Source organism: Nelumbo nucifera, chromosome 5, assembly GCF_055504915.1.
Source record: "Nelumbo nucifera cultivar China Antique chromosome 5, China Antique-T2T, whole genome shotgun sequence".
NCBI classification, from domain to species: Eukaryota; Viridiplantae; Streptophyta; class Magnoliopsida; order Proteales; family Nelumbonaceae; genus Nelumbo; species Nelumbo nucifera.
Window position 1 is genome coordinate 73,012,568 of NC_142653.1, and position 14,086 is coordinate 73,026,653.

The window sequence follows — 14,086 nt, forward strand, 5'->3', positions numbered from 1 at the left end:
CTAACTGCTGCCCAGTTGGGCTTCCTTGTATGGCATGGGACCCAAGCATTGGTCTACACATCAACCACATGGGTTCAGCCCAACCTTTGTTACAAGGCCTGGCCGAATACACTGCTATGGACAGTGCACCCCCTGAAACCCATCAAATGGGCTCTATGGGCCCAACACTTACCCTAAGTGGTCCCTGGGCCAAGCCACCTTGTAACACCCCAGGGACTGTGGGCAGATGCAAGATTAGCCCATCAGGTATTATCCTCAATGGTCTTACCCTCAACCTCTCAGCCCATAATGATCAAACACTGCCTGACAAGAGAGGACCTCTCCCTCGGCTGCAAGGAGCAGTGTTGCATTCCCTGCTTATATGGATCCTCGGAATTAAAACCTTTTGCAAACATTTTAGAAATCATAATATATATACTTTTATATCTCATATAAAATATACTTTGCAAAACAAATCTCAATGATTGAAATCGGCTGCCGGCAGTCTTGGTTTCCATCAGTGAGAGCGCATCCTCGATCATTACCTTTGTCTGACAAAGGGGCTGATCCTGTCACTATGATCACCCACTCAGATGAATTCTCAGACTGTCCCAACATACTCAGGTTTTGACCCCCGCTAAGGATCTCACTGATTGGTACATCAAAGACAACCCAATCCGACACCTAGTGCAGTATCATAATCGAGTCTAGGGGTTGGGTGTAACTTTCCAGTTTTGCCAATTAATCTCCAAGGTCCAGGGCAGTACTGGAAATCTGGTCCGGTTCAAAGATTCAATTGATCCTACACTGCATGTGCCTAGGGTCTCACTCTGGTAGCTGAGCCTGGCCACTCCAACCGACTTGGTGGCACATCAGTGTCAGTATTATCAGGATAGGTCTCCTCAGACCGACCCACCGGTTGTGAACATTCTAAACTAACACGAGTCTCGTTAAGTGTCCAGTTTAAGGGTATTACACAGAAACATACCAAGGGAACATGAATCAAATATGCACTTTTATTCATTTACAATAAACTCGTAATGTACATCATTCTGATTGAAGCTAAGGGCATACAAAACTGTCCAACACTCCTTCGTTTGAGTATGTTGAAGGGCAGAGAGTTCCTCTTCCATTGCTTGCCGCCACATAAGTGAGGTAAGAGCCTCGTGGACATTCTTAGGTATAGAAATAGATGACAACAGTGAAAGAAGTTGGCAATGTGAAGTAGAAAGCCGAGAGACTGAAACAAAATTGGAAATGGGATGGAGGATACAACTACGTTTACCTTTCCGTAAAGCAATGGGAAGATCAAGTCCTGAAGGTGTTGGGACAGGAGCAACAACAGGATCTGCAGACAAGGTAGAATCTGGAGGAGGAGCCAGTGGCTGTCATTGAGTATACACATGCCGGATTGGTGGTCGTTCAGTAGGGATCTACACTGGAGGAGGTGATGGGTCAGCCCCAACTGGAACAATCGGAACGGGATCACGGACTGGAAGCAGAAGAGGAAGCAAAGGTGGAGATATTGATACTTCAGGTCCCAAGAAGAAGGGGACAGACTCAAAAAAGGTGACATCAGGACAGACATAGCACTTCCGAGTAATGGGATTGTAACACTTACACCTTTTCTGGGTCCGAGAGTAGCAAAGAAAGACACACTTAATAGAGTTTGCATCCAGCTTGTTTATCCCAGGACTTGGATTGTGAACAAAGCACACACAACCAAAGACTTGGGGTGTTAAGGGAAAGGGAGACAAGGTGGGGAACAAAATAGAAAAGGGAGACCGACCATGAAGAATGAAGGAGGGCATCCGATTAATAAGGAAACAAGTAGTAAGTATAGCATCACTCCAAAATCGTTTAGGAACACTCATATGATGAAGAATAGACCGAGCAGTTTCAAGGAGATGACAGTTCTTTCATTCAGCCACCCCATTTTGTTGAGGAGTGGATGCACATGAAGTTTGATGAATGATGCCATGCTATTCTAAATACTGTTGAAAGGAAGTAAGAAAGTATTCACGACCGTTATCTGAACAAAGAACTTTGATTGGAACACCAAATTGTGTACATATTTCATCATGGAATTTTTGAAAAATGGAAAATAATTCACTCATTTCTTTCATTAAATAAATCCATGTCATACTTGAACAATCATCAATAAAAGTGACAAAATACTCGTAACCATTATAAGACTCTATATTTTAATCGGACCCCAAACATCTGAATGAACCAAAGCAAAAGGACTCAACATACGACTGTCAACCCTTGGACTGAAGGGAACCTGACGATGTTTCCCATACTGACACGACTCACACTATAAAGACGACAAATGACTTAAAGACGGAATCAGTATCTTGAGTGCCTTGAGAGATGGATGTCCCAGTCGACAGTGCCATTGTAGAGGAGTGAGTGAAGTCTGAAATGCAACTGACGATCCACCACCGTCAAGGTAATACAGATCTACCAGCCTCATGCCCCCTACCAATCTTCTTTCCTGTTTTGAGATCTTGAAAAACACAAAAGGGATAAATGTAATAGAGCAATTAAGAGTCTTAGTTAATTTACTGACAGACATAAGATTGAATGGAAATTTAGGTACATATAGAACAGATGATAAAGAAAGAGAAGTCGTGTCAACATTACCAACACCACAGATGGGAGAAGATGAACCGTTGGCAAGGGTAACGGTTTGAGATGTGGAAGTTTCAGAGAGGGAAGAGAACACACCTAGAGTCCTGGTCATGTGATCAGAGTCTCCAGAGTCAATAATCCAGGGAGAGGGTTTGGATGCCAGACAAGCTATACCTGAGTGTACAAGGGTGGCTGTAGTATGCTGTGAAGTAGCCTAGAGGAACCTCTCATACTTATCGCATGGTACACTCACCTTCTCCTTCCCAGAAGAAGATGTAGATGTGGAAGGTGTTAGATCTACCGGTTGGTTATCACTGACATCAACCCCACCGGCTATTGCATGATTAACCCATGTAGAAGGTGGGCCAATAATAGAAATTCACCGAATGTCCGGCCCTGCCACAATGGGTACACTTCCTAGTAGAGTTACTCTTTCCTTTACCATGACCTCCCCCTGAGTCACGACCACCACCACGACCAAATATGGAACCACCATGACCTCCTCGAGAGGCATGTCCTCCCCCTCTAGTACCACGTCCACCTCCTCTAGCTATCACAAATGCTGATCTATCAGATGGTGTGGGATTTTCTGTAGATCCCAAAGAAATCCTGCGAATCCGTGCAATAACTTCCTCATGTGTAGGAAGAGTAGAGCCTCCCAATATTTTGGCCCTAACTGGTTCATACTCTGATTTTAACCCCACTAAGAACCTAGTGACATCCAGTTGTTCCCTTTGCTGTTGCTGAACCTTAACATCTAGAGTGAGGGGATGATAAACATTGGGTTCATTTCTGAGGTTCTTCATACTGGCATAGTACTTCTCTAGGGTTTTATTTCCTTGCTGTAGATCAAAATCCTCCTGATAGAGCTGATATACCCTTGTAGTATTATCCTGCCTAGAATAAAGCTTCATGGCATGTTCCCATATGCCCTTAGCTGTATCTAAGAACATAAAGTTGGCACTTATTTTGGGTTCCATACTATTCCATAACCATGTCATAATTTGGGCATCTTCCTGTTCCCAGTCATCGAACCCTGGAGAGTCAGCTGATGGTTTATCTTCCTTCACGTGTTTCACTTTCCTCTTTGCCTTGAGGAAAACTTCCACTGACTTGGCCCATGGCACATAATTCTCACCATTAAGTTTAATGGAAGTCATCTGCACACCCAAATAGTCGGAGGGGATCATCACACTCAGTTTCTGATCACTAGAACCATCTCCCGTTGCTGCCATTATGCCCCCCCCACTGCTATCTCTAATGCTGAACTCTCAAACACCAACCAAATACTGCTGTCAAGGCAACACTACAGCACACTGATAACAATCTCACAACTAGTCACAATCAACACTTGATGTAGAGTAGCATTCAGGTTAAGAACTGGATGTTTTAACCAGATTTGGCTACCATCCAGATTAGAACATTGATGAAGGCTATTCAGCCACTTCTTTCAGCACAATTTTTTTTTTTTTGTTCACACCACTATTGACACCCCAGAAATATTAGGCACCATTACAACAACACAACACTCAAGCAACCACACAAAAATTCTGTTCACACCACTACTAACAACCCATAAATAGTAGTCACCATAACAGCAATGTAACCACTCGAGCAACCACACACAAACCCTCTTGAAATGGTTCAGTAGAGGGTAAACACCACAAGCACCACCACACGACTAGGGCTGTCACACATGGTGACAGCAGTATTAGGCTGATATCTTAGGGTTGCCGCACCTTTCTAATACTTGTAATAGGGATTGCGGCAGTCCTAAAAAAAATTAATAACAGATGCAGCAGCTTTCAGATTGTGTACCCCGGATTCGCAGCCCAGAGAAGAAGAAAAAAGAAGAGGGAGAAAGAACTTGAAGTCACAGGATGGAAACCTTGAAGTCACAGCCTCCTCCTCCTTCGTTTATGGCTCTGATACCATGTTTAACATCTGTGCTAAGGAGTTCGAACCAGTAGAGAGAAGGGAGGAAGAAGAAGAACAAGGAAGAAGAAGAACAGTCGATTCTGATGGGGTAAACCCTATCAGTCGACCATATTTTACATTAGCCTCTAATTAGTTGTATAAAGACTAAACTGCCCCCACTTAAAGTATGGGACAGAAAGTCTATTAAAACTGCTACATAAGCACATAACTTAAAAGAAATAAAATGACTAATCTACCCTTATTTGGCTAGCTCTAACACCTTACATTAGCAAAATCATGGAAAATTTCTGTATTCTTATCTCCAGCTCACCTCTTCCCTCTGAATTATTCCTTCCAGTTCACTTTCTAGACCCTCTCTCCAAATTCCTTGAGAATTTGTAATGTTTCATTAATCTGAACCCTGATGAATCTTCCACTTGCATGCCACACTTCTCCACCCACTCCCAAAAGCTTGGATGGTCTAACCACTTGTTCTTAAAACGAAAGGGTCTAGGACCTGCCACCTCCACAAACTTCCGCAGAAATGGATTTGAGATCTGATATAAAAGAAAGGTAAAGACGCTTGGACCATATCATCCACTTCTTCAATCCAATCCCCTAACAACAAGAATCTTTCCAGCTGTTTTAGTATTGCCGGATGCTGTCCATTTGTCCAATTGAACCTTCCACTAGTTAAAGGTGGGTCAACAAGCCCAAATGAAATGATGAAATTCCCAAACCTCCTTATCCCCACACTAACTCTTCTCTCCCTCCCCCCTTTCATCTCATTCATCCTTTGCACAACATTGAAATCCCCCTCCTCGCAAACCCATGGACCTCCCACATCTACCTTTCTCCAACTCCTCCCCGAAATACCCCCTCCTCCCTTCATTTGGCCCATGGACATCTGTCAGACCCAACACCACTTGGAATACAAGAGACCTCTCCCACCTCCTCCTGGATTCTCATCATGTCTAACTTGTTCCACGTTCTATTTCTGTTGTCAGAATCAAGGAATTTCTCACAGCACACCCCAATCTCTTGAAAGGTAAAAACACTTCATGCATGCAAGGGAATGCCCACCACTACTAACCACACTGCACTACTTCTCTTCGACTCATAAATTGCCACCCAAGACTTTAAATTTTATATATCCAGAACCCAATCCACTGCTTCTTTACTGTGGAACATGAACAGAAAAAGACTGCCATTGAGTGTTCTCACGCCCATCACCCTTTCCTTTCCCCATTCCAAAGCCACCCAGGCTTCAATCCTCTTGGCATCCAACTCACTTCCCACAAATCTTCTAACTGGACTTGATTGAAGGAATTTCATCCTCCATCTTCCCCACCTTAACATCAACTCGAAGCACCACAGACTTTACAATCTTCTCCCAACCCATGGTGATAGTTTCAGCAACTTCCTTTAAGCTGAACTCAGGAACAACGTTTGACATTTGTTCCTAGCTGCTGAGCTCAGCTCAGGAACTTCCCTTTCTTTGATTGTTTCATGATGATGATAGATACAGCATAATTCCCAGACTTTTGAAGGTCTTGTAGAGAACAAAACCTATTCTATTTTACTTTTTCCCCTACTAAGCACTGAATAAAGTTTTTTTTTTTTTTTTTTTTCTGTTTTTACCATATCTAGTAGATATAGTGGAGGTAATTCTTGCTTCATCTTTTATTTCATTTTTTTTATCAATAACAGAAATCTTCATTGGATTCAATTAAAAAAAATTACAAGTAAGCGGAGGGAGGTAAACTGTTTTAACTCCTCCATAAATCAAGAAAAGGAAAAATACAGAGTTAGAAGTAAGCTCAAAACAAAGAATTCCTATTCGCCCCTTACTTAGCTAGCCCAGCAGCAATGGAGTTTTCTGTTCTTTTCACCTAGCTGTACTTTATTTCAACATCCCTTGCCAACCAGTTGAACTTTTTCCTCTCGTTGCTGTATTTCCATATTCAGACTTATCTTCATCTTTTATTTCTTAACCATAGCTGCAAGCTATGTTAAAATCAACAGAAAAATAATTCTTTACTTTGTTCTCAATGGGTGGGGTGGGGGGGAGGTTGTGTTCTCTAGAATATCTGTTGTCACACTTTTATAGACCCTTCCCACTCCTACTTGTATTGAAACTTTAAACAAAAATATGTTGAGACTTTCTTTTCAAGCTTGGACATAACTCCCTAGTTATATTAAGTATAAGAAACTAGAAACTTTTAAAAATAATAAGTTGTCTTTTACTATAAAGATTAGTAATGATAATTACTATAAATACTAATGGGATCAACTAGTTAACTTGTTGACTGGGACTTTGATCCTGACTTGGAGAACCCAAAACTCAGTCATTTTGAAGCCTTTAGTTGGGGAACTTCCACATGTCAGATTGAGCTAAAAATCTACAATATTTGATTACTATAATGCCACCAAATTTCAGCTAAATCAACCAAGATTTGACTGGTCAAACAATCATTTGTCTTGTCAATGATGCATTCTGCAGGTCTACCATCTGACACTTTCTCTTCAATTTCTTTCTTTGCTTCAATATTTGCTTTAGGGGGGAAAACAGAGAATATCGTTGTTTTCCAAGGATGCTATGGTCATTTTGCGTTCACTGTAATCATTGTAATTACAAAATATTAGGGGTATAACTGTACTTGTAATTCATGAGTTTATAAGTTAATGAAGTAATTGGTCTGTGATTGAGGATTGAAAACATGCCCAATTTACTCATCTTTCTCTCTCTACTATTCTTCTCCATCTCATTCTATTCATTTTTCATTATTCTTAATTATTGTTTCATTGATCAAGGTTTTTTTTTTATAAGATTTTGCTTTTGTGTTTTGCAGAATATAAAAGCATGAAGCATGTTTTGTGTTTTTACCATGTGCTTCGGCAGTTTGGTAAACATTGTTTTCAAATCAAGCTTTTCAAAGTAAAAGCATAAATCAGTGTTTTGTTACAACATGTTGCTGTATCACATGTAACATGATAAATTCCACGTGTCAACTTGTTTTTCGTTGAAATTTGAAATATAAAAATGTCACGTAGCCCATAGTTGTGCAATGGCATATGTTTTCCATGTTTAATGGACATCAAACTTGGCATATATTTTTCCACATGTCACAAATTTGCCATATGGTGTGTATATTTTGTCATGTGTCACAACTTTGCCAAGTGGCATATAATTTGCCATGCTTACAAATTTTCCATATGGCACATATCTGTCATATGTCACAAATTTTTCCATGCTGCAGATATTTCTTCACATATCACAAATATTTCCGCATGACATATTTTACCATATTCACATATTTTTCCATGTGTCATGACGGGCATCAAACATGACTTATATTTTTCCATGTGTCACAAATTTTGTCATACAACATATATTTCGCCATGGGTGCATCTTATTGTGCTTATATCAAACATGGTAAGGTTGCATACATTTTGCACCTTACTGTATTTATGAAAAGCATATTTGGCTCAATGTGCATAGCAGAAGTATGAAGTAATCCCGAATGACTTTATGCTATTGTTGCAGATTTGCTTTTGTTTTCAGTGCATCTACTTCTGAAAGCACACTTAACCAAACTTCACATCTCTTTTTCTATTTGCTGCCAAGGCACAAAAGTATTTCAAAAAAGCTTATCCAAACACAACCTAAAATGCCACAAAACCACAAATATCACAAGTATGGATAAACTATGGTGGTGATTTAATGTGACAAGATGGCCAAATGCCAATTGCTAGAGCTGCTCATGTATAGCTCTCCCAAATGGGGACTTAATATTAGATATGCTTTATTCTTCATTGTAATCCTAAATTTCTTTTTGGAAAATATTGATGTCTGCATTCTCTGGTTTTTCCTCTTTTGTCTCACAGAAAATGCTAAATTTTATTTGGGTTCGACTATGATACCAGAAAGACATGATGCTGGAAAAAACTTCCAACCAATCAACCGGTGTCATAACAAAGTGACCAATCCGATGGTATTCATCGTAATTCAGGGGGTGCTTTGATTGGTCAAAGCTCTTTCCGGTATCATAGAGATTCCCATTTTATTTTTTAAAAGTTGCGATCCTATTCTTAAGACATTTGGCTGGTTCATTCTCAAGTATTCAATGCCTTATATAGTTGGTTTGCATTGCTATTTCAGTGGAGGAGAGGATTGAAACTTAGTGGTGAAAGTGCAGTTGAAAAATGTACTTTAGATGGTGTACGGGGTCTGCGTATTATGCTTGGTGCAACTGTTCATGATGTGTTATACTACATGAGCCCAATCTACTGCCAGGATATAATCAACTCGGTATGTGTTACATCTTGAAATTCTCTACTGGTTCTCTTTTCTTTTCTTTGTATAGAAACAGGATATTACTTGGGAATCCAATTGGGCAAAGGGCAGACCTTACTACCCAAATCCAACAGCATTGTCTCTTAGGTTCCGTTGGTCCATCTGTTATCAATTCCATCACAAGCCTACAGTTTTTTTTCACAGAAATCATCTGGAAATATATAGAAGTTTCCAATGTAATTCCCTGGATGAAGATAGTGAATCATCCTTTAATCACCTATTGCTGATTGGTGCATGATATACTAGATCAAGCACTCCATCACTTTCTCCGAATCATTGTGTTTATTATCAGTGAGATTTGGTGAAATTTACTGAAGCATCGCCCTCTAATCTAGGGGGCAGTACAAAAGAGTAGAATATTGTTTCCCTTATATCACTGAAATATCTGTGATATTTTGAAACTAAGTGAGACATTTAATGTAAGGGATAAGATTCTTGTTGGACTTATCAAAACCTCAATTGTGAACAGAGAATCAACGGGAAGATTTGTTTACTAAAAGTCTGAGTTGGGGAAGAGTGAATTACATATGTAGCAAGCTAGGATTATATGATATATATTCTCCAGCTTGAGGGGGAGTGTTAGCAATCAACTTATTAAGGGCATTTCTGTCATTTCATCAAGTTTTATATTATGTAACTTGATTGTTATGTCCTACGTTAAGTGCCCCTTAAATCAGGAGCACAATGATCATTGTACATATCCTTAGTAATCTATAAATACTGGTCGACTGGGACAGGAGATGTTAATTGATCCCAATTTACCTTGGTTCTTTCTCTTATTTTTCTCCTCTTTCTTCTTTCTCCGTTTTATCTTATTTTTCCTTGCTTTTTTCTAATGGTTTCTATGTTTTCTATACATGATAACATCTATAATTTTTACAATATTTCCATTACGTTTCCGACATCTCTGACATGTTTCTTATATTTGGATCACTGATATTCCCACCAACACCAACATTTTAAACCTTGATGATCACCTTGCAGGCTATATTTCTGGACCTGATCCTTTTTCTTTTTTATTTTTTGTGGTCATTGAGAGTGGTGAGAGGGACCTTATAAACAATTTGGTGAAACATTGAGGTGCAATATTTCTGGACCTGATCCTATGGGGGTGAACTTCCCAGTGAGAGAAATCTGGTCTAAACCGATCCCTCCAAAAGTACAAGCTTTCTGTTGGGAAGTGTTCCTAGGGAAGGTAAACACTTGTGATGTGTTACAGAAAAGGAGGCCAACCAATTGCCTCTCTCCTCATGTGTGTGTCCTTTGTTTGGGTTGTGGTGAAACCCTAACCCACTTACTTTTATCCTGCTCTTTTGCTTCTGGTATTTGGAATGTTGTTTGTTCTCTCTTTGGATGCAGGTGGGTTTCCCCACAGGATGTGGTAAGTCTATTCAGCCCCTCTTTCCTGTGTCAATAGAAGAAAAGAGGAAAGTGCTTATGGAAGGCAGTAAGAGCAGCTACAGTATGGTCTAGCTAGATAAGGGGTGAACAGACATTCTATTTTTTGGGCTGTCTTGTAATTTTTGTTCTTTTGATGCTTAATGGTTGTTCTTGGGAGCTAAGATGTTTTAGCCCCCTTGCCCTGTAATTTTCTCATATTTTAATATTAATTCAATCCACAGTTATTGATAAAAAAAAAGAGCAGCTACAGTATGGACTATTTGGGAGGAAAGAAACCTAAGAATTTTTTCTGGAAAAAGCAAAACAAAGGAGGAAGTTATTGAAGCCATAAAAATCAGAACTGCACATTGGGTGAAGACCATGGAGATATTCAGAAACTACTCCACGAATGAGATCCTAATAAATTGGGCTGAAGTAGCACAAACAGATGCACCCAAAGTAGTTGTATGGAATGGAAGCTACCGACACTGAACAAACTAAAACTGAACTTTGATGGGAGTTCTCTTGGCAACCTTGGAAGGGTAGGCATTGGGGGTGTGTTTAGAAATCATCTGGGTGTGGTGTTGGCACTCTACTCAGGACCAATAGGTTTTGGTGACTCAAATACAGGCTGAATCTCTAGCCCTACTTCAAGGTCTAAAGATGACTGAGCAGATAGGAACAACAGACTTAGAAATAGGAGACTCACTATTGGTTATTTCTTGGGCAAAAAATATCACATCAGTACCTTGGAAGCTCAAATTTATCTTCAGAGAAATTGACATACTTGCAAGGAGGATCAACTCTCAGTTTGGTTTGGCCAAACGGGATGCAAATGGGATGACGGATACCCTAGCAAAACAAGGGGCAAATAGATCTTCATTGTATTGGACAGAATTGTAACTGATTGCTGGAGATGGCAGTTTAGATTAATGTCTCTCTGCAATCTTTATCTATTGTAACTGAATTTCTCTGTTATTAATGAAAATTTCTTGCTGATCAAAAAAAAAAAAAATAGTTGAGATTGATGCCAAACAGATGGAAATGATAACTCTCCTTCAAGGTCAAAAGATCATGAGGTTTTTGAAGAATCTAGATGCAGAAAGAAGATTTAGTAGCCATAAGAATACTCGAACAGTTCAAGTCTCAACAGTCATTAAAGATTGAAAGGAGGTTTATTTGGAATTGGGCCTACGAAGAAGGTGAAGAAGTCAAAGAAGAGTAGTAGAAGAAAACTGTGTGGCTCCGCATTATGTTTTGTCCGAGGTTTTTCTTGTAAGGTGTTTCTGGTGCTTGTTTCTTTTGTTTATCTGGGGGAGTTGTTTGTGGAAGGAGGCAAAGCTGTTGTTTTGGGGAGTTTGAACTTTCTTTAGTTTTGTTGTTGTAGTGGAGTTCAAGGTTTTTTCTTTTACTTTTCATCTCCTGGGTGATCACTGATCTCCTTCTCTGTATTGTCTTTTTTTATTTTGATAAATATTTTCTTCTTTCTTACCAAAAGAAAAAACCTCTCCTTCAAGAATCTTAAAATCAAGGACTGGTTTGCATGACTCTTGTGGTTGAAGAAAATTTGAGGTCGAATTTCTATATGTAAGCATAATATGGCCAATTTTTAGCCAAATGCCCTTTTTTTTTAATCTGTATGTGCTAGATAAAAGTTTTTTTTTTTTTAATTTCTTAATGTTTCCATTTATGGCCTCATTAATAGAGCTTTAAATTGAATTTGGAATACAACATCAATCATGTATAGCTTTAGACGAACAATTTGATCCAAAGGTTCACTTTTGATCAATTCAAAAGGTAAATAGGGAGTTGAATGTTCACTGATTGTTCTCACACTGTTTACGGTGTACTCTGAGAAAACAAAAAGAAAAAGCATGATTACTGAAGGATTATTCTGGAATCTGGATTAATATATAATAGATACAATATAATTTCTGGGGTGAACAACACTCATAGCTACATGCACATTGTGTTTCCTTGGGAATCAGGAATATGTGGGAAAAATGCAGAATGCTTTTCAATTTGACTTTCAATTCATATATGTTTAGCCAGATTTTCCTTATATTTAAATAGTTGTATTCAAATTATACTTCATTAATGATAAAATACTGCAATTCATATATTTTTCAGTTATCCAGTTTGCATTTGGAAACCTGTCATTTTGACTAAGATCAATTATTTCCTTCTCTTCAGGTATCTAACCAGTTAAACCGATTATATACCAAATTTATCAAGAGGAATCCTGGTTATGATGGAAAGGTATTCATATGTTGAACATGTCTTCTTTGAATCTCATATTTCTCCTATGTACAAATCTGAAATTTACATGTTATTTTTCTTTTTACTTTTGTAGGTTTCTATATATGGTCATTCTCTTGGGAGTGTTCTCTCTTATGATATCCTTTGTCATCAAGAGGATTTGTTATCCCCATTTCCAATGGAGTCTATGTACCGAGAACACAGTAGGAATGAAGAACCTATTTCTGATTCAATTAATGATTCTTTTAAGTGTAAATTATCCAATATAAGCCCTATTATAAATAATACCACTTTGAAGAGCTTCAGAGATACCATCGAGGAAGAAAGATTAAATTCAGTGCCAACTGTATTATTTCCAGAGGAAGTAGCTAAAGATCCTTCCGTAATTATGCCCCCCCTGTCAGACACAAAAGAATCTTCCTCAGGGACATCCAGTGAGCATTCTCATGTCTTATTTGCAGAGAGTAGGGATTTTGAGAAACAACTTGAGACATCATTATTGGAAGATGCTGATGGAAAGTCTGATTGGGAATCCAGTGATATGCATTCTGGAGTAGGAAATGTCTTGGGCCATAAAGTTCCTGTTGACAATTTGTACAATTTGGTCAACAATGCACCTGAAGATACAAGTGAAAAAGACAAAGTAATCAAATTGCTGAGGGAAGAGGTACAGAAAGTGTTTATTTTATTATCATTAACAGAGCAATGGACTTTAATTATATAACAGTATAAATAAAGCATAGGTATAAATCACTCCTTTAATCATGAAAAGCTGAACCAATGTGGCCAGCAACCTTTTACATTCTACAACTTCCAAGGTTTAACACCTTGGTACAAATTAGCCTGTTTTGACCCTGCCCTTGCCAATTGTTTTGGAATGGTAGAATACTGATATGTTTCATTCTATTGCCAATGGACATATTTATACAGTAAGCTGCTGCAATAAATAGAAAGAAAGAAAAATAGATAGAAAAGAAAATAGAAAGAAGAAAAAATAGAAAGAAGAGAAAATAGAAAGTACAAAAATAGAAAGAAAGAAATAGAAAGAAAAAACTTTCTAAATCAATCCTTCCACAATTCTAGGAATATATACAATTCTATTTTCAGATCTAAACCAGTAACCCCACGTTTTCCAACACTCCCCCTCAAGCTGGTGAATAGAGATCCTCCATTCCCAGCTTGGCTATAATTCTCTGAAAGTCTATACTATTGAGCCCTTTAGTAAGTACATTGGCCAGTTGTCCTTTTGTAGACACATAGGGAGTGCAAATCAACTTGCTGTCCAGTTTCTCTTTTATAATGTGTCGGTCAATTTCGATGTGCTTCGTCCTGTCATGTTGAACAAGATTGTGAGCAATATTGATGGCTGACTTGTTTTGACAATATAGTTTCATAGGCTCTTCTCGCGGAATCTTCAGGTCTTCTAAAATTATCTTCAGCCAGAGTAATTCACACACTCCTTGTGCCATAGCCATGAATTCTGCCTCTGCACTTGACCGAGCCACTACATTTTGCTTCTTACTCCTCCAAGTGACTAAGTTTCCTCCTAAGAAGGTACAG

At 38.8% G+C, this 14,086-nt stretch overlaps 1 protein-coding gene across 12 annotated transcripts in view; it reads left to right on the forward strand.

Moving 5' to 3' along the window:
- Positions 1–14,086, forward strand: part of SGR2 (shoot gravitropism 2 (SGR2)) — a 133,074-nt gene that overhangs the window by 71,070 nt on the left and 47,918 nt on the right. For 10 of the 12 annotated variants that reach the window (XR_016075935.1, XR_016075933.1, XR_016075934.1 and 7 more), the window contains 3 exons: positions 8,693–8,842; positions 12,461–12,526; positions 12,621–13,193. Coding sequence is in view for 9 of the 12 variants with exons in the window: in XM_088887101.1 (XP_088743227.1) it covers positions 8,693–8,842; positions 12,461–12,526; positions 12,621–13,193 (789 nt within the window). In the remaining 3 variants the exon portion in view is untranslated. The remainder of the gene's footprint in view (positions 1–8,692; positions 8,843–12,460; positions 12,527–12,620; positions 13,194–14,086) is intronic. The other 2 variants (XM_088887108.1, XM_088887109.1) reach the window with 1 other exon arrangement.